The sequence below is a fragment of the Acinonyx jubatus genome, chromosome B1 (assembly GCF_027475565.1).
Source record: "Acinonyx jubatus isolate Ajub_Pintada_27869175 chromosome B1, VMU_Ajub_asm_v1.0, whole genome shotgun sequence".
Taxonomy (NCBI): domain Eukaryota; kingdom Metazoa; phylum Chordata; class Mammalia; order Carnivora; family Felidae; genus Acinonyx; species Acinonyx jubatus.
In genome coordinates, this window is record NC_069382.1 from 129,700,010 (window position 1) to 129,720,849 (window position 20,840).

At 40.9% G+C, this 20,840-nt stretch overlaps 1 protein-coding gene and 1 pseudogene across 4 annotated transcripts in view; both read right to left on the reverse strand.

Moving 5' to 3' along the window:
* Positions 1–19,505, reverse strand: part of HERC6 (HECT and RLD domain containing E3 ubiquitin protein ligase family member 6) — a 61,685-nt gene extending 42,180 nt beyond the window's left edge. For 2 of the 4 annotated variants that reach the window (XM_027060666.2, XM_027060660.2), the window contains exons 1-6: positions 18,083–18,527; positions 15,148–15,307; positions 13,307–13,383; positions 9,975–10,202; positions 8,697–8,791; positions 6,601–6,728 (exon numbers count right to left, since the gene is read on the reverse strand). In XM_027060666.2, the coding sequence (XP_026916467.1) occupies positions 6,601–6,728; positions 8,697–8,791; positions 9,975–10,202; positions 13,307–13,383; positions 15,148–15,307; positions 18,083–18,281 (887 nt within the window). In that variant the 5' untranslated portion in view covers positions 18,282–18,527. Of the gene's footprint in view, positions 1–6,600; positions 6,729–8,696; positions 8,792–9,974; positions 10,203–13,306; positions 13,384–15,147; positions 15,308–18,082; positions 18,528–19,379 lie in introns of those variants that run through there. The other 2 variants (XM_027060650.2, XM_027060657.2) reach the window with 2 other exon arrangements.
* The window catches only part of LOC113599589 (60S ribosomal protein L27a-like), a 60,860-nt pseudogene continuing 59,328 nt past the window's right edge, over positions 19,309–20,840 (reverse strand).

The following is a 20,840-nucleotide window of genomic DNA, read 5'->3' on the forward strand; positions in this document are numbered from 1 at the left end:
GCTGGGTCATAGGGTAGGTATATTTTTAACTTTTTGAGGAACCTCGCCACACTGTTTTCCAAAGCGGCTGCACCAGTTTGCATTCCCACCAACAGTGCAAGAGGGTTCCTGTTTCTCCACATCCTCGCCAGCATCTATAGTCTCCTGATTTGTTCATTTTGGCCACTCTGACTGGCGTGAGGTGATATCTGAGTGTGGTTTTGGTTTGTATTTCCCTGATGAGGAGCGACATTGAGCATCTTTTCATGTGCCTGTTGACCATCTGGATGTCTTCTTTAGAGAAGTGTCTATTCATGTTTTCTGCCCATTTCTTCACTGGATTATTTGTTTTTTGGGTGTGGAGTTTGGTGAGCTCTTTATAAATTTTAGACACTAGCCCTTTCCGATATGTCATTTGCAAATATCTTTTCCCATTCCGTTGGTTGCCTTTTAGTTTTGTTGATTGTTTCCTTTGCTGTGCAGAAGCTTTTTATCTTCATGAGGTCCCAATAGTTCATTTTGCTTTTAATTCCCTTGCCTTTGGAGATGTGTCAAGTAAGAAATTGCTGCGGCTGAGGTCAGAGAGGTCTTTTCCTGCTTTCTCCTCTAGGGTTTTGATGGTTTCCTGTCTCACATTCAGGTCCTTTATCCATTTTGAGTTTATTTTTGTGAATGGTGTGAGAAAGTGGTCTAGTTTCATTCTTCTGCATGCTGCTGTCCAGTTCTCCCAGCACCATTTGTTAAAGAGACTGTCTTTTTTCCATTGGATATTCTTTCCTGCTTTGTCAAAGATTATTTAGCCATACATTTGTGGGTCTAGTTCTGGAGTTTCTATTGTATTCCATTGGTCTATGTGTCTGTTTTTGTGTCAATACCATGCTGTCTTGATGATGACAGCTTTGTAGTAGAGGCTAAAGTCTGGGATTGTGATGCCTCCTGCTTTGGTCTTCTTCAAAATTACTTTGGCTATTCGGGGTCTTTTGTGGTTCCATATGAATTTTAGGATTGCTTGTTCTAGCTTTGAGAAGAATGCTGGTGCAATTTTGATTGGGATTGCATTGAATGTGTAGATAGCTTTGGGTAGTATTTACATTTTAACAATATTTATTCTTCCAATCCATGAGCACGGAATGTTTTTTCATTTCCTTATATCTTCTTCAATTTCCTTCATAAGCTTTCTATAGTTTTCAGCATACAGATCTTTTACATCTTTGGTTAGATTTATTCCTAGGTATTTTATGCTTCTTGGTGCAATTGTGAATGGGATCAGTTTCTCTATTTGTCTTTCTGTTGCTTCATTATTAGTGTATAAGAATGCAACTGATTTCTGTACATTGATTTTGTATCCTGAGACGTTGCTGAATTCATGTATCAGTTCTAGCAGACTTTTGGTGGAGTCTATCGGATTTTCCATGTATAATATCATGTCATCTGCAAAAAGTGAAAGCTTGACTTCATCTTTGCCAATTTTGAGGCCTTTCATTTCCTTTTGTTGTATGATTGCTGATGCTAGAACTTCCAACACTATGTTAAACAACAGCAGTGAGAGTGGACATCCCTGTCGTGTTCCTGATCTCAGGGAAAAAGCTCTCAGTTCTTCGTCATTGAGGATGATGTTAGCTGTGGGCTTTTCATAAATGGCTTTTATGATCTTTAAGTATGTTCCTTCTATCCCGACTTTCTCGAGGGTTTTTATTAAGAAAGGTTGCTGAATTTTGTCAAATGCCTTTTCTGCATCGATTGACAGGATCATATGGTTCTTATCTTTTCTTTTATTAATGTGATGTATCATGTTGATTGATTTGCAGATGTTGAACCAGCCCTGCAGCCCAGGAATGAATCCCACTTGATCATGGGAATAGTTTTTTTTATAAGCTGTTGAATTCGATTTGCTAGTATCTTATTGAGAATTTTTGCATCCATATTCATTATGGATATTGGCCTGTAGTTCTCTTTTTTTACTGGGTCTCTGTCTGGTTTAGGAATCAAAGTAATACTGGCTTCATAGAATGAGTCTGGAAGTTTTCCTTCCATTTCTATTTTTTGGAACAGCTTGAGAAGGATAGGTATTATCTCTGCTTTAAACGTCTGGTAGAATTCCCCAGGGAAGCCATCTGGTCCTGGACTCTTATTTGTTGGGAGATTTTTGATAACTGATTCAATTTCTTCGCTGGTTATGGGTCTGTTCAAGCTTTCTATTTCCTCCTGTTTGAGTTTTGGAAGTGTGGGTGTTTAGGAATTTGTCCATTTCTTCCAGGTTGTCCAATTTGTTGGCATATAATTTTTCATAGTATTCCCTGATAATTGCTTGTATTTCTGAGGGATTGGTTGTAATTCCATTTTCATTCATGATTTTATCTATTTGGGCCATCTCCCTTTTCTTTTTGAGAAGCCTGGCTAGAGGTTTATCAATTTTGTTTATTTTTTCAAAAAACCAACTCTTGGTTTCATTGATCTGCTCTATAGTTGTTTTAGATTCTATATTGTTTATTTCTGCTCTGATCTTTATTATTTCCCTTCTTCTGCTGGGTTTGGGGGGTGTCTTTGCTGCTCTGCTTCTATTTCCTTTAGGTGTGCTGTTAGATTTTGTATTTGGGATTTTTCTTGTTTCTTGAGATAGACCTGGATTGCAATGTATTTTCCTCTCAGGACTGCCTTCGTTGCATCCCAAAGCATTTGGATTGTTGTATTTTCATTTTCGTTTGTTTCCATATATTTTTTAATTTCTTCTCTAATTGCCTGGTTGACCCATTCATTCTTTGGTAGGGTGTTCTTTAACCTCCATGCTTTTGGAGGTTTTCCAGACTTTTTCCTGTGGTTGATTTCAAGCTTCATAGCATTGTGGTCCGAAAGTATGCATGGTATGATCTCAATTCTTGTATACTTATGAAGGGCTGTTTTGTGACCCAGTATGTGATCTATCTTGGAGAATGTTCCATGTGCACTCGAGAAGAAAGTATATTCTGTTGCTTTGGGATGCAGAGTTCTAAATATATCTGTCAAGTCCATCTGATCCAATGTATCATTCAGGGCCTTTGTTTCTTTATTGACCATGTGTCTAGATGATTTATCCATTGTTGTAAGTGGGGTATTAAAGTTCCCTGCAGTTACCACATTCTTGTCAATAAGGTTGCTTATGTTTGTAATTGTTTTATATATTTGGGGGCTCCCGTATTCGATGCACAGACATTTATAATTGTTAGTTCTTCTTGATGGATAGACCCTGCAATTATTATATAATGCCCTTCTTTATCTCTTGTTACAGCCTTTAATTTAAAGTCTAGTGTGTCTGATATAAGTATGGCTACTCCAGCTTTCTTTTGACTTCGAATAGCATGATAAATAGTTCTCCATCCCCTCACTTTCAATCTGAAGGTGTCCTCAGGTCTAAAATGAGTCTCTTGTAGACAGCAAATAGATGGGTCTTGTTTTTTTTATCCATTCTGATACCCTATGTCTTTTGGTTGGTGCATTTAGTCCATTTACATTCAGTGTTATTATAGAAAGATATGGGTTTGAGTCATTGTGATGTCTGTAGGTTTCATGCTTGTAGCGATGTCTCTGGTACTTTGTCTCACAGGATCCCCCTTATATCTCTTGTAGTGCTGGTTTAGTGGTGACGAATTCCTTCAGTTTTTGTTTGTTTGGGAAGACGTTTATCTCTCCTTCTATTCTAAATGACAGGTTTGCTGGGTAGAGGATTCTCGGCTGCATATTTTTTCTGTTCATCACATTGAAGATTTCCTGCCATTCCTTTCTGGCCTGCCAAGTTTCAGTAGAGAGATCCATCACTAGTCTTATCGATCTCCCTTTATATGTTAGAGCACATTTAAACCTAGCTGCTTTCAGAATTTTCTTTTTATCCTTGTATTTTGCCGGTTTCACTATGATATGTCATGCAGAAGATCAATTCAAGTTACGTCTGAAGGGAGTTCTCTGTGCCTCTTGGATTTCAATGCCTTTTTCCTTCCCCAGATCCGGGAAGTTCTCAGCTATTATTTCTTCAAGTACACCTTCAACACCTTTCCCTCTCTCTTCCTCCTCTGGAATACCAATTATGTGTAGATTATTTCTCTTTAGTGCATCACTTAGTTCTCTAATTTTCCCCTCATACTCCTGGATTTTTTAATCTCTCTTCTTCTCAGCTTCCTCTTTTTCCATAATTTTATCTTCTAGTTCACCTATTCTCTCCTCTGCCTCTTCAGTCCGAGCTGCGGTCATCTCCATTTTATTTTGCAGCTCATTAATAGCATTTTTTAGCTCCTCCTGGCTGTTCCTTAGTCCCTTGATCTCTGTAGCAATAGATTCTCTGCCGTCCTTTATACTGTTTTCAAGCCCAGCGATTAATTTTATGACTATTATTCTAAATTCACTTACTGTTATATTGTTTAAATCATTTTTGATCAGTTTGTTAGCTGTCATTATTTCCTGGACATTTTTTTGAGGGGAATTCTTCCGTTTCATCATCTTGGATAGTACCTGGAGTGGTGGGGAACTGCAGGGCACTTCCCCTGTGCTGTCTGGAATAACTTGCTTTGGTGGGCGGGGCCGCAGTCCGACCTGATGTCTGCCCCCAGCCCACCGCTGGGACCACAGACTGGTGTGTACCTTCTCTTCCCCTCTCCTAGGGGCAGGATTCACTGTGGGGTGGCATGGCCCGTCTGGGCTACTTGCACACTGCCAGGGTTGTGGTGCTGGGGATCTGGCATATTAGCTGGGGTGGATCGGCAAGGTGCACAGGGGCGGGAGGGGCAGGCTCAGCTCTCTTTTCCTTTGGAAATCCGCTTCGGGAGGGGCCCTGTGGCACCGGGAGGGAGTCAGACCCGCCTCCGGAGGGATGGGTCCGATGGATCTGCAGAAGCACAGCGTTGGGTGTTTGCGCGGTGCAAGCAAGTTCCCTGACAGGAACTGGTTCCCTTTGTGGTTTCGGCTGGGGGATGGGCAATGGAGATGGCGCTGGCAAGCACCTTTGTTCCCCGCCAAGCTGCGCTCTGTTGTCCGGGGCTCAACAACTCTGTTTCCCGTTGTCCTCCAGCCCTCCCGCTCACCGAGAAGATCTGTTAACTTATAACCCTCCAGATGTTAAGTCCTGCTTGCTGTCAGAACACACTCCGGCCGGCCCCTCCGCTTTTGCCAGCCAGACTCGGGGCCTCTGCTTGGCAGGCGGGCTGCGCCTCCGCCCCAGCTCCCTCCCGCCTGTCTGGGTTGTGAGCACGGCCTCTCTGCCCTTCCTACCCTCTTCCATAGGCCTCTTGTCTACGCTTGGCTCCCGAGAATCCATTCTGCTAGTCTTCTGGCGATTTTCTGGGTTATTTAGGCAGGTGTAGGTGGAATCTGATCAGCAGGATGTGGTGAGCCCAGCGTCCTCCTACGCTGCCATCTTCCCAGAAGGCCTACCCGAATATTAACTTTTTGTAACCTTAAAGATAGAATATTATTGATAAGTCTTTACTATGGTTTCTATCATTTGTGTTTTATTTTTTTATTTTTATTATTTTTTAAGGTTTATTTTTGAGAGAGAGAGAGCCTTGTTGGTGCATGCACACCAGCGGGGGAGGGACAGAGAGAGAGAGGACAGAGAATCTGAAGCAGGCACCTTGCTGACAGCTGAGAGTCCAAGAGCCTGATGCAGGGCTGGAACTCACAAACTGTGAGATCTTGACCTGCACCACCCAGATGCCCCATCATTTGTTTTATTATTTTTTAAAATGTTTATTTACTTTTAAGAGAGAGAGAAAGATTGAGTGTGAGTTGAGGAGGGGGAGATCAAGAGGGAGACACAGAATCCAAAGCAGGCTCCAGGCCCTGAGCTGTCAAGCACAGAGCTTGATGTGGGGGTTGAACACATGGACCGAGAGATCATGACCTGAGCCAGTCAGATGCTTAACTGAGCCACCCAGGTTCTCCTTTATTTGTGTTTTAAATGTAAGCTTTGTAGGGCTCCAGGGTGGCTCAGTCGGTTGAGCCTCCGACTTCAGCTCAGGCCATGATCTCTTGGTCTGTGAGTGCAAGCCCCGCATCGGGCTCTGTGCTGACAGATCAGAGCCTGGAGCCTGCTTCGGATTCTGTGTCTCCCTCTCTCTCTCTGCCCCTCCCTTGCTCATGCTCTGTCTCTCTGTCTCAAAAATAAATAAAAATGTTAAAAAAAATTTTTTTCAAATAAATGTAAGCTTTGTTATTTATAAATTGGGTAGATAATATTCAGTGTCCTCATAATTAGGTTATGCAAAACTCTGAATGCATATGCAAATATGTATTATCTTCTATTTGTGTGAGAATACTTTAATTTTGCTTTATCAACTCAAGTAGGCAAGTACCACTGTTTTTATTTTAAACCCTCTTGCCAACCTTCAGCACCTAATAAGGTGGTCTATACACAGTAGACTTCCAATAAATTCTTATTAAATAAATTAAATGTCTGGAATAAAGAAGAAAAAATAGAAAACTTAAACTATATTTAAAAGAAGTAAATTTTCAGAAAGGAAAATGATCTAGAAAAATAGTAGTTACATATTTTGTGTTTTAAGTTTTGAAACATTGCTGAGGAGTCATTTCTAAATCATAAAATATAACACATTCTACTCACACTAAAAACAAACAAACAAAAAACTAGCCTATTACCTTCCGCAGTCTATCTGTGAAACTAGGCCTTCAATTCCTTCCATGAGTTGTGGACCTGTCTTCTCAGCAGTGGGGCTGTGTCCCAGCTGTCCACAGCTATTGTCTCCAAATGTGAACACTTTCCCATTCTGTTTAAAAAAGAAGCAATAGAAGGAATCAAACTAATTTCATATTTAAAAAAGTAACTAAAAACTTAAAGATAAGTATCATCAGAGAATTATATGAGAGTACTATATGAAGGGTCTTATATTTATTATTTCTAAGAGTGTATGTAAGTTAACTCATTAAACATGAAAAACCATTGGCTTTCATTGTAGAATGAATGGATGGCTCAAGAATAACACATTTAAATAGAGGGTTGCTTTATTTATTTGAACGTTTCTCTAAAAATAATCTTTTCTCAAAAGATGATTTTTTAAAGTGTATTTATTTTTTTTAGTAATCTCTACACCCAACTTTGGGCTCAAACTCACAACCCCACTGTCAAGAGTTGTATGCTCTTCTGACTGAGCCAGCCAGGGGCCCCTCAAAAAATGATTTTTTTTTTTAAGTTTTATTTATTTATTTTGAGAAAGAGGGAGAGAGAAAATGAGTGTGAGTCGGGGACGGGCAGAGAGACAGATGGGGAGAGAGAGAATCCCAAGCAGGCTCCGTGCTATCAGTGTGGAGCCTGACGCAGGGCTCTATCCCATAAACTAAGAGATGGGGACCTGAGCTGAAACCAAGAGTCTGGAGGCTCAACCGACTGAGCCACACAAGTGCAACCAAAGATGACTCTTGATTAAAACAACTCTAGCTTTCTCCTGTCCACTAAGAATAATATAATCCAAACACGCTTTTAAACAAATAATACCGGGGCACCTGGGTGGCTGAGTTGGTTAAGCGTCTGACTTCGGCTCAGGTCGTGATCCCATGGCTTGTGAGTTAGAGCCCCACATCGGGCTCTCTGCTGTCAGCACAGAGCCTGCTTCGGATCCTCTGTCCCCGTCTCTCTCTGCTCCTCCCTTGCTCACACTCTCCCTCTCTCTTTCAAAAATAAACATTAAAAAAGTTAAAAAAAGGGGCGCCTGGGTGGCTCAGTTGGTTGAGCGTCCGACTTTGGCTCAGGTCATGATCTCGCGGTCTGTGGGTTTGAGCCCCGCGTCGGGCTCTGTGTTGACAGCTCAGAGCCTGGAGCCTGTTTCAGATTCTGTGTCTCCCTCTTTCTCTGACCCTCCCCTGTTCATGCTCTCTCTCTCTCTCTGTCTCAAAAATAAATAAATGTTAAAAAAAATTTTTTTTAAGTTAAAACAAGTAATACAAATTATTTTAGGTATTTAGTTTTTAAATAATCATTTCAACCACACAAATAGTTTTCAAGTCTATTCCTTATGGCTATGGAGAGAATCCACCCCATTGGAATATACTATTTGGCCAGTATAACAAGAGGAGGCAGACATTTATGAAGCAGGCTCATAATTTTGCCAAGCAAGAAATGGAACAAAGTTGGGGCGCCTGGGTGGCTCAGTCGGTTAAGCGTCCGACTTTGGCTCAGGTCACGATCTCACAGTCTGTGAGTTCGAGCCCCGTGTTGGGCTCTGTGCTGACTGCTCAGAGCCTGGAGCCTATTTCAGATTCTGTGTCTCCCTGTCTCTCTGACCCTCCCCCGTTCATGCTCTGTCTCTCTCTGTCTCAAAAATAAATAAATGTTAAAAAAAAAAATTTTTTTTTAAATAAAAAAAAAAGAAATGGAACAAAGTAGGTTCTAGTCTATAATTTGGGTTATTGAAATCTGTAAAAATTACTTCATCTCTTCTATAATAATTTTCACCTGTAGAACTACATTATGAATGAATCATTGCTAAAAGGATTCTCTCCTATATTAATCTAACTCAGCGGGTATCTAAAAATATTTCCTAAAGCTGAAGTTAGCTTTTGTTAGAGGATCTTGAAACTTTCATGGTTTATATTTGGTTCATTTCTCCTTTTTATATATTTGTACATTGAATAGATATAGTTGAGATACTGATACGCATATGGCTTTTAACAACAGCCAATACCTATACCTTGTGGTAACATTTCTCATTTGCGAAAAATAGCAAAACATTTTAGATTACCTGGGTAAGCACTGCAGTGTGCTCATGACCACAGCTGATATAAACCACACCGAGAGTTTTCAGCGCACTAACTGAACGAGGCTTGTAGCTTTGCACTGTTGAAAGAAAGTACAATGTCTAGAGTATAAGAACCAATCTCAGAATCCATGAGTTTTTACATCTTTTAATATTTTTATCATCTTGTAATTAGTTAACATAATTTTTAAAATGGACACTCAGAAGTATTATAAAATAGAGGGAAAGCCCTGCTTTGGAAAAGAAAGAAAGGCAGTCCTTTAGCATTTATTTCTGGAAACTTTGATCTTCTATAACACCTAACACTATTCTCCTACAAAGCTAAGTTTTAAGACCTTTATTCCCAGTAATATTGCCATTATGTTATATTCATTTCTGTCACATGGTAGGTGTTCTGCAAATATACAATAATAATTGAGAAAATAAGACTTATTTCATGTTGGCAGAGTTAAATGAGACGAGATGTAAGTACTGGTACTTAACAGGCACCAAATATGTTAGCTGAATGTAAAGAACTGAACAGAGGAGGAACAGGGTTCATGGGGAAGACTTCATAGTGAGTTTAAGGGTTGCCAGCAACTTGTTTGGAGGGGGTGGGCACTGGGATTTTTCAATGCTCTTGCAGTAGAAAAAATAAGGGACTTCGGAAGATATCCGTGTCCTTTCCCCAGAGGCTGTGAATATGTTAGGTTACACTGCAAAGAGGAGTTAAGGAAGCAGATGGAATTAAAGTTGCTAAACTGTTGACCTTCAAATAGGGAGGTTAGCTTGGATTATCTGTGTGGGCCCAATGTACTTATAAATTCCTCCTTTGACTGAGGAAGAGGGAGGTAGAAGAGTCACTGTCAGAGTGACTTGAGGAAGACTTAACCAGCCATTGCTGGCTTTGAAGAAGGGGGCTATGAGTCAAGGAATGTAAATGGACTCTAGAGGGGGAAAAAAGCAAGAAAATAATGCAAGGTCCATCCCCACCCCACACCTGGTTGCCCCAAAGCTGCTGACACTTTTTTTAGCCCACTGAGACCTGCATAAGACTTCTGGCTACCAGAACTATAAGATAAGAAATCTATGTTGTTTCAAGCCACAAGTTTCTGGTAATATATTACAGTGGCAATCAAAAATTAAGATGGCACCCCAGGTGATTCTAATATATTCCGGAGCCTGGGAATCACTGCTCTAATCATTGAGAGTACACTTTGCAGAGCTGGTGTTCCAACTGGAAAGAAAGAATGATTTACTGCAAGAACAAGATTATCTTGTTACCTGGGACATTACTCCCGAAGAAGGCCAGCTGCCCTGCATTGTTGCTTCCCCAGCCAAATGAAGTCCCAGAGAGAGACAGGGCAAAGCTGTGGGCCCCGCCTGCAGCCACCTGAGCCAGGGGGATGCCATCCAGGGACCTCACCCTCTGTGGGCTGGCTTGGGAGGGGAGCTCCTTCCCCAGGCCCAGCTGCCCATGGCTGTTACTTCCCCATGAAAACACTTGGCCATCTACAAAAATAAAGAAGAGAAATTCAAAATTGTAAAAATATTGGAATATCAAATTCGAGTAGAAACTACCACCCTAATTCTAAAGATCTTTAATACTTAAAATAGGGACAAAAGAGGTTAGAGTATTCTGACTAAAGGCAAGGAGGATGGTCAAGAACACCCTCAAAAGTCCCTTCCAACAACATGCACTCCTCTTCTCCCTCCCAGTCAAGGGCAACTGTGTTCTTTCAGCTGCTCAGACTAGAAATCTTGAGAATCATGCTCATCTCCTTTCTTTCTTTTATACCCTTCTACCTAGCAAATCCTAAAGTCTCTATCTTTAAAATGTATTTGGAATCTGACCACTTCTCACCTCTCCACTGTTACCACCTTAGCCACCAAGCCACCATCACTTTTCTCCTGGAAGATTACAACAGCACCTCACTGGGCTCCCAGAGTCCATGTTTGTCTGTTCTCCAAAGGGTAGCCAGAGTGGTCTTTTAAAAAAATAAGTCAGACTGAACCCTTTAGGGATTTTCTGTCTCACTCAATAAAAGGCCAATTCTCACCACAGCTCACAAGCGCCAGGTCACCAGGATTCCCCATGACACATCTCAGACTTCATCTCCCCCTTGCTCGTAACTTTCCAGAGCCCCTGCTGTTCCCTGTTGAGTATGCCACAACCTCATGGCCTTTACATCTGGATCATTCCTTTGGATCATGGCCTTAGCATCTTGTCTCCCTCCTCCCCTTCTTTTGCTATCTGCTCACCTTGTAAGAAATAGCTTCCATGACATCCTTTATAAAAGAGAAAGACCCCTTTCCTCCACTTGAGTACTTGCTCCCATTCCCTTACCTGGCCTCATTTTTTTCCCCCACACCCTTATCTCTGTTATATGACATAATTATTTGTCTGTGTGTTTAAGGCTCACTTCCCCTACATACCCCCATAATATAAACTCCATGAAAGCACAGTCTTAGTTCACTGCTATATCCTCTTTGCTGGAAACATTATAGGCACTTAACAAATATTTGTGGAATGACTGGATGGGAGAAAACAACCAACAACATTTTATGTTGAATTTGACCAGAGGTGGTTAATTTACATGAGATCAAAAGTCAAGATCTTCTAATGTTTCATTGTCTACCCAGAAAACTGCCAACGTGTCTCAGATGTTTATGTTATTACATCTAATTTTTTCTTTTTTAAACTCTTCTAAAGCTAGTTCTACCACTGAAAAGTATTTCTGAGGGCACAATGCAGAATGTCAAACCCACATTAAGGTCTATGAGAACTCACAGTTCACCACAGCAAATGTACTGGGTACCCGGGCTTCAAACAACCTTCACAATCCAGACCAATGTAAAGACAAATCAATACCCTGAGGAAGTAATTCAAACTATTTCAATAATTAAGAAGAAGAAAAGTATGGAAGGAAAAGAGACTAATATTTATTGTACCCCTACTATCTGCTTTGGACTGTGCAGGATATATTGTATGTCTTGTTTCACTGAATCTTCTAAACAGCCTGTAAGGTAGACATCAGTACTCCTACAGATGAGAAAATCAAGAGTCAAGTTAAATAACTTGCCCTAGATCAAATAGCTGGAAATGGCAGGAAGGAATTATACAATAGCCACAGGATTATAGTACGGTGTCATGGCCTGTGTGGTCCAGTGGTTAAGCACTTAGGATTGGGATGTAAACAAGTATTGGTTCAAATCTCACTATCTGTTAGTGTGTGACCTTAGGCAAATTGCTGAAAGTCTGAGTCCAAATTTCTTCATTTCTAAAATGAGAATACAAATAATACCCAGGTTCGGTGTCTGTTAAGTGATTGAATGAGATTATACATGTAAAGCATTTCACAAAATAGCTGGTGCGACAGAAAGCAACCAGGAAATAAACGTTGGCTGTTCATAGCCCTTGTGGCACAGCTGCAATTATGCATATCACCTGAGGGACATACAAATGTTAAATGTCTCTTGAAGGCAATCAGAATATGCCACCCCAAAATATGTCATTTTGGCATAAGAGTTATCTTGAGCTGAAGGCAATTGAGAATCAATCTATGCAGAGAAAGTTCTCTGCCCCTCCTCTTATCCACCCAAAAGCAATGTATATATTTCCCTTTGTGAAGGTGTCCTTTCCTGCACCAGGGATGGGGCAGTGACTCATCACCAGAGATGGAAAGTCTGCATCAACATGAGTCTTCACAAATAACCCTTAATAAAATAACTCTTATCTTCCATTATTTCCACATATTTCCAAGTCACTTCCCTATAATTGATCATCCTGCAAAGCCCAAATCTTTCCTTTGTTAAAATGGTATATAAGTCCCCAAGTCTAATGACTTCTTGAGTTTCACTTCTTTTTTGTGAACTTCCATGCATGAAAATATTAATAAAACTCGTGCCTTTTGTCTTGTTAATCTGTCTTTTGTCACATAAATTTGCAGGCTACCAGGTGCTAAACTTAAGAGGATGGAAGAAAAGTTTTTCCTCTGCAACACTCTCCATTGAAAAATTTTGAATGATGGACAAAGGATGGGGGATGTTAGTAGAAAAAATATAGTCATGATTTTGATACCTTGACTTTTCTTTCTTTTCTTTTTAGGTAGGTAAAATCCAGCACAGAGCCCAACGTGGGGCTTGAGCTCACAACCCTGAGATCAAGACCTGTGCTGAGGTCGAGTCAGATGCTTAACTGACTGAGCCACCCAGCCACCACATTGACATTTTGACTTTTCTTTCTTTGATCTAAGTCAAAAAAACAAATAAGCCTTAGTGTATTTGAGTCTGCCAGTGTATACAGCCATTCAGCACAAAGGGCAAAGTTCTGGAAATAAAACCACTACTAAATTCTGAGAGAGTCAGATCAGGTCATGAGAACAGAGATGACCCTTTATAGCATCGATATGAATGAGTCACTACTTAGAGTATAATAAGAACAAAGACAATTGAAAAAACAATGAAGAACAATAGAACTTATGAAATCTAAAAAGTTAAAAACTTCTAAATGCATTAAAATCAGTCCCACTGCATTAAAAATCAACAGGTATCATTCATATTAAAGACAAATTACTTTGTAATGATACTTAGAAGATCCAAAAAGCCATTTTTACCTTCTGATAAGGCCAGAGAGTGGTAGTTTCCACAGGAAACTTGTATAATTTTTATACCAGTCAGAGTTTTTAGTTTCCTGTAGTAAAAATGATACAAAAATCTATTAATCCTTCTTTAGAGTGGCTCACCAAGTGAACTACAGATATGTAAAATGATCCCAGGTAATACATTTGGTTTAGGGAAATAGCTTTCTTTTTTTTTTTTATGAGTTGGGCTACTTTAATTTTTTTTACAATAGAATAGTTCTCTTGATGACTGCAGATATATAAGGCTGTTTGGTAATAATCAGAAACACCACAGTAATGGTGGTTTTCCTGACTGGTGTATAATCTTTAGAAATTATAAAGAATTACTTGCTTAAAACTGCTGTCAAACCAACATTCAACATTCATGCGTTCATTGTTTTCAGGATTGTTGGCAACCTGGGCATATTTTCCCTAGAAATAATTTATTTTCTTATATTTCTGTAGTACCTTTAAGCCAAAGCCCTCTAAGTGTTTTTAACATGACATCAACAAGCATAAAGGTACAGAGCAGAATCTAAACAGTTATAATACACAAGTGATTTTTATTGGACTTTTAATGCAGTATATAATGTACTAACTTTTATTCTATATTTATTGCCTTAAAAGAAAAATAAATTTCTTCATGCACATATGACACAGGGCTTTAAAATTTATAGAACACTGTTATTTACATCACCTGATTTAAGCCCTATTTGATAAATAAATCACTAGGTTGAATCCTATTACATTGCCATTTTTGTGGATCAAAAAGGTAACTACCAGCAATTTCATATGGTTGCATCTAGTAGTGGTCAGAGTTCTAGTTTGCTCTAGGGAATCATGTTATAGGTATCACGTTGTAGAATAGACTCAAATCTTCGTCTTTTCATTCAAAGTTCAATGCTTGTTCTCCAAAGCCACAGCACTCATACAATTCAAAACCAGAAGAGGTAACAAAAAGTAACCTCCTAGTATTAAAAATCATGCTTTTTAAAATTCTTACACATGTAACTCATGAATGTACAATTCAGACTGCTTGTCATATCATTTGTCCTAGGAAGCTGTTTATGAGGATATGATTCCTCCCCCTCATCCCAACATCTTACTACTTTTCCATAAGTAAAAGTTTCCTCTTCTGGTTTGGATCCAGTGATAGGGGACATGCAAATTAACTGACAACTGACAATAACTGAAAGGAGAAAAGACAAAATGTATTTATATGTACAGATGGGAGCTCCCAGTAATGGAAAATTTGTGGAATCACCATATATATATATATATCAGTATAGCAAAAGGGAGGTTTTCAGGGCTTCAGTAGGAGAGTATGGAAGGTTTCATAGGGTTTTTTTGTGTTTTTTGGGCAGTCTGTCTTCACAGCATCTGAATTCATAAGAAACTTCCTCCAAGCTGTGAATGGCAGCTGTTTTTTTCAAGTAGTCTTTGCTTTAGTCAGAAGGGAATTTCCAATAAGATTTCTTTCTGCATCTTCTGTTCAATGTTTTTACTTTAAAGTAATCTTTATATTTTATTTTTATTTATAGGTTATGTTTATTTTATATTTATTTATTTACCAAGTGGGTCCCCTCAGTTATTTCCAATATATGAGATTAAGATTAAGGAATCACATGTTCTCATTTTACCCTGACCTTCTTCATAGGACTCTAATTAAATAATAATTGGGGTTAGGAGTTTTTTCTCTCACTACACTATAATCTTTGAGGTTAGGGAGTTTGTCATAGTATCTTTGTACCCTGACATCTTGCATGGTGCCTAGCACATGAAACTCAAAAATACTGAATGAATGAATGAATGAATGAATGAATGGAAATACTTACTGAGGTATAAGATTTATTTCCTTAAATTCTCCAATTCCCAGCTGCCCTTCAGAACCAGCTCCCCATGCGAAGACCCTTCCTTTGTAACAGACAGCAAGGGAGTGTTCCTTTCCACAGCTCACCAGTTCAACACGTAGAGTTTCCAATGCCTGAATTGGTTCTTCAGGAACAAAAACAAAATAAAACTTCTCAGAAAGATCACTCAGATTTCTCATCTTTTCCAATGGACTTTTAAATCATGCCCTGACATCCACACTAAAGTTTGAAGGAAAAAAGCTCAATGTGTATTACACTGTCTGTATGGGAATATGGTTACTATTTAAAAGGATGAGCTTCAGGGGCACCCCGGTGACTCAAGTCAGTAGTTGACTTTTGATTTTGGCTCAGATCATGATCCCAGGGTCATGAGATTGAGCCCCATGTCAGGCTTTGCGCTGAGCATGGAGCCTGCTTGGGATTCTTTCTCCCTCTGACCCCTCCTCTCGCTTTCAATATAGAATAGCATAGCATAGACTAGAATAGGATGAGCTTCATGGAGAAAGGGAACTTGTAGGAACTACGATGCTTGACTTAACATTTCTCTATAAGGATGGTAGCAAAACAAAAGGAGACAGAGGGAAGATGGGATTGCCTCCACTCTCCTCTTCTGACTTTCCCAGCCCTGAACAGTGAGAATAGTGAATTCCTTGCTCAGAAGGAAATGGGCAGGGAGCCTGCCTCATGAATGTAAGAGGCAGAAGCCAGATCCTCTCACAAAGAATGCAGTAGGAGCACCTGGCTGGCTCAGTCTGTAGAGCTTGTGACTCTTGATCTCAGGGTTGTAGGTTGGAGCCCCACATTGGGTGCAGAGATTACTTTAAAAAATAAAATCTTTTTAAAAAAGTAGTAATATGCCTCTCATGAGCCAAAAATGCCCACAAATGAAAACCTAATCATTTGTAGTGTGATCCCTACCAGTCAATCTAAGCTTTTTCCAAAGTGTTTGTTTCTGAACTATTAGAGGTTTTGAGTTAAATATATCACATTTATTTTGAGATAAAGAGAGAAAGAGAGAGAAGGGAAGGGGAAGAGAGACAGGGAGAGAGAGAGAATCCCAAGAAGGCTCCATGATGCCAGCACAGAGTCCTGATTTGGGGCTTGATCTTACGAACTGTGAGATCATGACGTGAGTCGAAATCAAGAGTTGGATACTTAACTAACTGAGCCACCCAGGAGCCTTTAGTTTTCTTTTTTTAAACCTGTGTGATCTTATCCTTTTCAATTATTTAGTTTCAAACCATGGGGCAATAAAAAAAATGTCCCAAAGATTCATACACTCATGAAGGCTGAAACTGGTACCACATTCCTAGACAACAATTTGGCATCAAGTATTATGTTGCCCTTCATTTCCACCTAAAAGGGATTAGGATATGCCATCCCAAAATATTCCACTTGAACAATTTTTGGAGTTGAAGGCAACTGAAAATCAAGAGAAGCAGGAAGAGTTCTCTGCCCTCCCCTCATCCACCTAAAAGCAGAGCATAAAATTTCCTTGTAAAGATGTACCCCCTCTTCCATACTAGGAAGAGAAGAGTAACTCTTATCATTAGAGTTGGCACTAAGATGAGTCTGTATAGACAGCTCTTACCAAAATAACCCTTTTCTTTCATTAATCTCTCTCATACATTTCCTAGTCACTTCCCCACAACTGATCATCCTTCAAAGTCCAAAACCCCTTTTCTTTGCTAAAATGGCATATAAGTCCCTGAATCTAATCACTTCTTGAGTTTCCCTTCTTTTCTGTGAACTCCTGTGCACATAAAATATTAATACAATTGTATGCTTTTTCTCATGTTAATCTGTCTTTATCAGCTTAGTTCGTAGGCCTTCAGAACAAGAACTAATAGGGTAGAGGAGAAGTTTTTCCTCCCAGACACAACACTTGGGATTACTCTAGGTAAGTAATCAGAAATATGGTCAAATAATGGCAATCATAGTATTATTTATAAAAGCCCCTAATGAGAAAAAAAAAACAAAAACCTAATTTCTAGCAAAGAAAAATAATTAAATTGCACTGTTAAAGCCTAGAATGTTATGCAATAATTTAAAATGTATTTTCCAAAAGTACACAATAAGGGGGACCTGGGTGGCTCAGAGGGTTGAGCCACCAACTCTGGATTTCAGCTCAGCCCATGATCTCAGGGTTGGTGAGATGGAGCCCCGCGTGGGGCTCTGTGCTGATGACTCTGCTTGGGATTCTCTCTCCTCTCTCTCTCTCTCTCTCTTCCCCTCCCCCCCTCGAGCTGTCTCTCTCAAAATAAATAAACATTAAAAAAATCATAATAAAAGGGCAATGTTCATGATATGTTTCATAAGAGCGCAATTTACAGGGTTGCATAATACTGTGTATACAAAACTATATAATGACATGCTTTTATAAAATTAAATGTATGATAGAAAAAAGCGAAAAAAGAAATGCATCAAAATATTAGTAGTTGTCTTTGGGTATAGGAATTATAGGCAATTTCTTTTCCTGTGTTATAATAATCAGTAATGGTAAAAATGCTATTATGTATTTTATTTAAAATAAAAAAAAAAAAAGACGCCGTGGGCTATTTCTGAGAGTTAGAGGTGTCCCGCCCATAAACCAGTTTGGAAGGTCGTTCTGATCGGCCCAGATAGATTCGCTCAGGCAAGGACTAGTATGGAGAGGCTTAGTGGGAAGTACCACGTCTCTTTTTAAAGGAACGCGGTCCCGTTAGTTTCGCTGTCAGTTTCGCTTTGAAGATGAACTGGAAACCGAAAACAACCGCGCATCTGGAAAACGAAACTGACGAAGTTGCGCGCGAAGGCGTGGAGCAACGTTTCCCAGCCTCTGGAGGCCCAGGGGACCCAGGACTCCCAGCAGCATCCCCTGCCTGGCCCCGCGCCCCGCACCTTTGCCCCGGGCACTTACTTGGCTGCTCCTCGCGCTGCAAGCCTCTCCGCCCCAGCTGGCCCCGGCTGTTGTCCCCGCATGAGTGCACAGCGCCGTCGCTCAGCAGCAGCAGCGAGTGGCGCTCCCCGCTGGCGGCCTGCCGAAGCTCGGGACCGCCCCGGGCCGCAGGCCTCCGGCGCAGAGGTCCTTTGGAGCTGGCGCCCCAGCACAGGTACATCCCGCTCCCGCGCCCGGCCTCCAGTGGCTGTGCGTTAAGCCTGGACCGGCTCGCCAAGGTTAGTGACAGGCTGTGTGCTGATTTGCCGGAAACCTGGAGGCTAGGAGGAACAGCCCGAGTCTGATAACATCAGGGAGTCCGACTCCCCACCCCGCAGCAGCACCGCCCTGGCACCCTTAGTCATCGAGCACCCTGGCCAATGGCTTTTGTGGATCAAACGTGACCCTCGAGTGCTGAGGAGCAGAGAGGGACTCCAGAGGAAGAGCTTCTGGATTTACTTACATACTAGGTAAGTCATTTATGAGCTGTGTGATTTTGGGCAAGTTGCCTAAGGAATCCGTGCCTCAGCTACCACGTCAGTGAGAATGTGGACAGTAATACAGCAAATCTAATGTTAGGGTAATTTAACAGATAATACATAATGTTAGAATAATGCCTAGGATGCTTAATAAAAGCATCCGAAGCATTTTCTAAGCTGTTTTTGGCACTGGTAATGCAAAATCCTCATGGTACTAACATTTTCCTGTTTATAAACAGGTAAATAGTATAATGTCAAGTGACAACATGAAGAAATATAACAGTAAAGTAATAGTGGGGTCAGAAGGAAGTTGTATTTTTTAAATACTTATTTCTTTATTAAGGTCTATTTATTTTGAAAGAGAGAGACTGCATGTGTGGGGGAGGGGCGGGGAGGGCGGGGAGCAGAGAGAGAATCCCAAGCAGGTTCCGCACTGCCAGTATGGAGCCTGACTAGGGATTCTGAGGGCCTGAAGTGACAACCATGAGATCATGACCTGAGCTGAAATCAAGAGTCAGAAGCTTAACCAGCTGAGCCACCCAGGCGTCCCAGGAACTTGTATTTTTTGATAAGATTTCAGAGAACACTTCTCTGATGAAGTGACATTTGAGCAGGGAGCTTAGGGGACATGGGACATGAGGGAATGAATCATGTTCATATCTAATGGCAGAGGGTGAAGGAGAGCAGTTGGAAGGTTTTTTTGTTTTTTGTTTTTTGTTTTTAAGAAAAGCAGTTGTTAGTATTTAATGAACCTCTCTCCATGTGACTTCAGGCTACCAGGACACAGGCTCCCCCCACACCTTTAATCTTCTCCTCAGCTCTTCTACTGAAGAATTTGGCCTTCACGATGACAGGCTGTTTAGGGAGCTTTCCCTTTCCCAATACTTTGTAGTAGCCCAATCACACCACATCAATGATAGGAGCAGCTCCAGTCTTGTTTTTGGCAGCATTTACCCGTGTCTGCTCACTGACCAAGGTCCACAGTTTATCAAGGTTAACAGTTGGGTAGAAGCTCTGGTTCCTTTTTAAGTGGTAATGCCTCACACCAACTTTTCCAAAGTAACCTGGATGATATTTGTCAAAGTTGATCCTGTGGTGATGCATGCCACCAGCATTATCCCGGCCTCCTGGGTGCTTCCAGTGCTTGCCGATGCGGCCATGGCCATGGCTCACGTGGCCCCAAAGTTTCCGGGTCTTTTTCAGTCTGGATGGCATGTCAGCAGCCTGGAAGAAAGAGCACAGTTGGAAGGTCTTGAAGAGAGAAGTGACATGATCTGACTTTAGTTTTAAAAGATTCCTTCTGACTGCCATGTAGAATATAATAGAACAAAAATGGAAGCAGAAAAGCCAGTTAGGAGAGGCTGCTGTAGGAGGCCAGGTTGGAAGGATGCCCTTGGGACTAAGGCAGTACCCTAGAAGGAAGGAGAGAAGAAATGAACACATTCAAGATGTTTTGAAAGAGTCCACAGATTTGCTGATGGGTTGGAAGAAGGAGGAGAGAAAAAAAGAAAGGGATGAGGATTATTCCAAGGTTGGCCTGAACAGCTGGGTGAATGGTGGTTCCCTTTCTTGGCATGGGGAAGCCTGAGTGAGGCTTCACTTTGGGGCTGGTGGGTCAGGAGTCCAGTCTGGTATTAACTGTGGGATGCTTGTTATATAAGGAGGCAATAGGATTAACTGTTTTGGAGTTGTGCAGAGAAGTCAGGGTGGAGTCATAAAATTGAGAGTCTCAGTGTAGAAAGGATACTTAAAGCCAGATGGGGGATTGAGATCACTCAGTGGGAGGTGAATGTGGCTAGCCTATAACAGAGGACGGATCCTAGAAGGAAGACCAGGAAGGGTGGTATGTACCAAGCAGGTGACGAACAAGGGAATGATCATCTTTGACAATTGCTTGTTGAACAAGATATGGATTGAGTATTGATCTTTAGGTTTGGCAAAATAGAGGTCGTTGGTGACTATGACAATGTTAGCCATCATTGGCATTACTGTTTTATTTTTATTTTTACTTTTTTAAGTTTATGTATTTATTTTGACAGAGAGAAGGAGTGCATACATACATGTACAAGCGGAGGGGGGGGGGGGCGGTGGTGGCAGTGGAGGAGTTAGAAAGTGAGGGAGAGAGAATCCCAGGCAGGCTCCAAGCTGTCAGTGAGGAACCTGACTTGGGACTTGAATGCATGAACCGTGAGATTATCACCTGAGCTGAAGTTATTGAGCCACCCAGGCACCTACCCTGTATGTATTTCTTAAAAAAACAA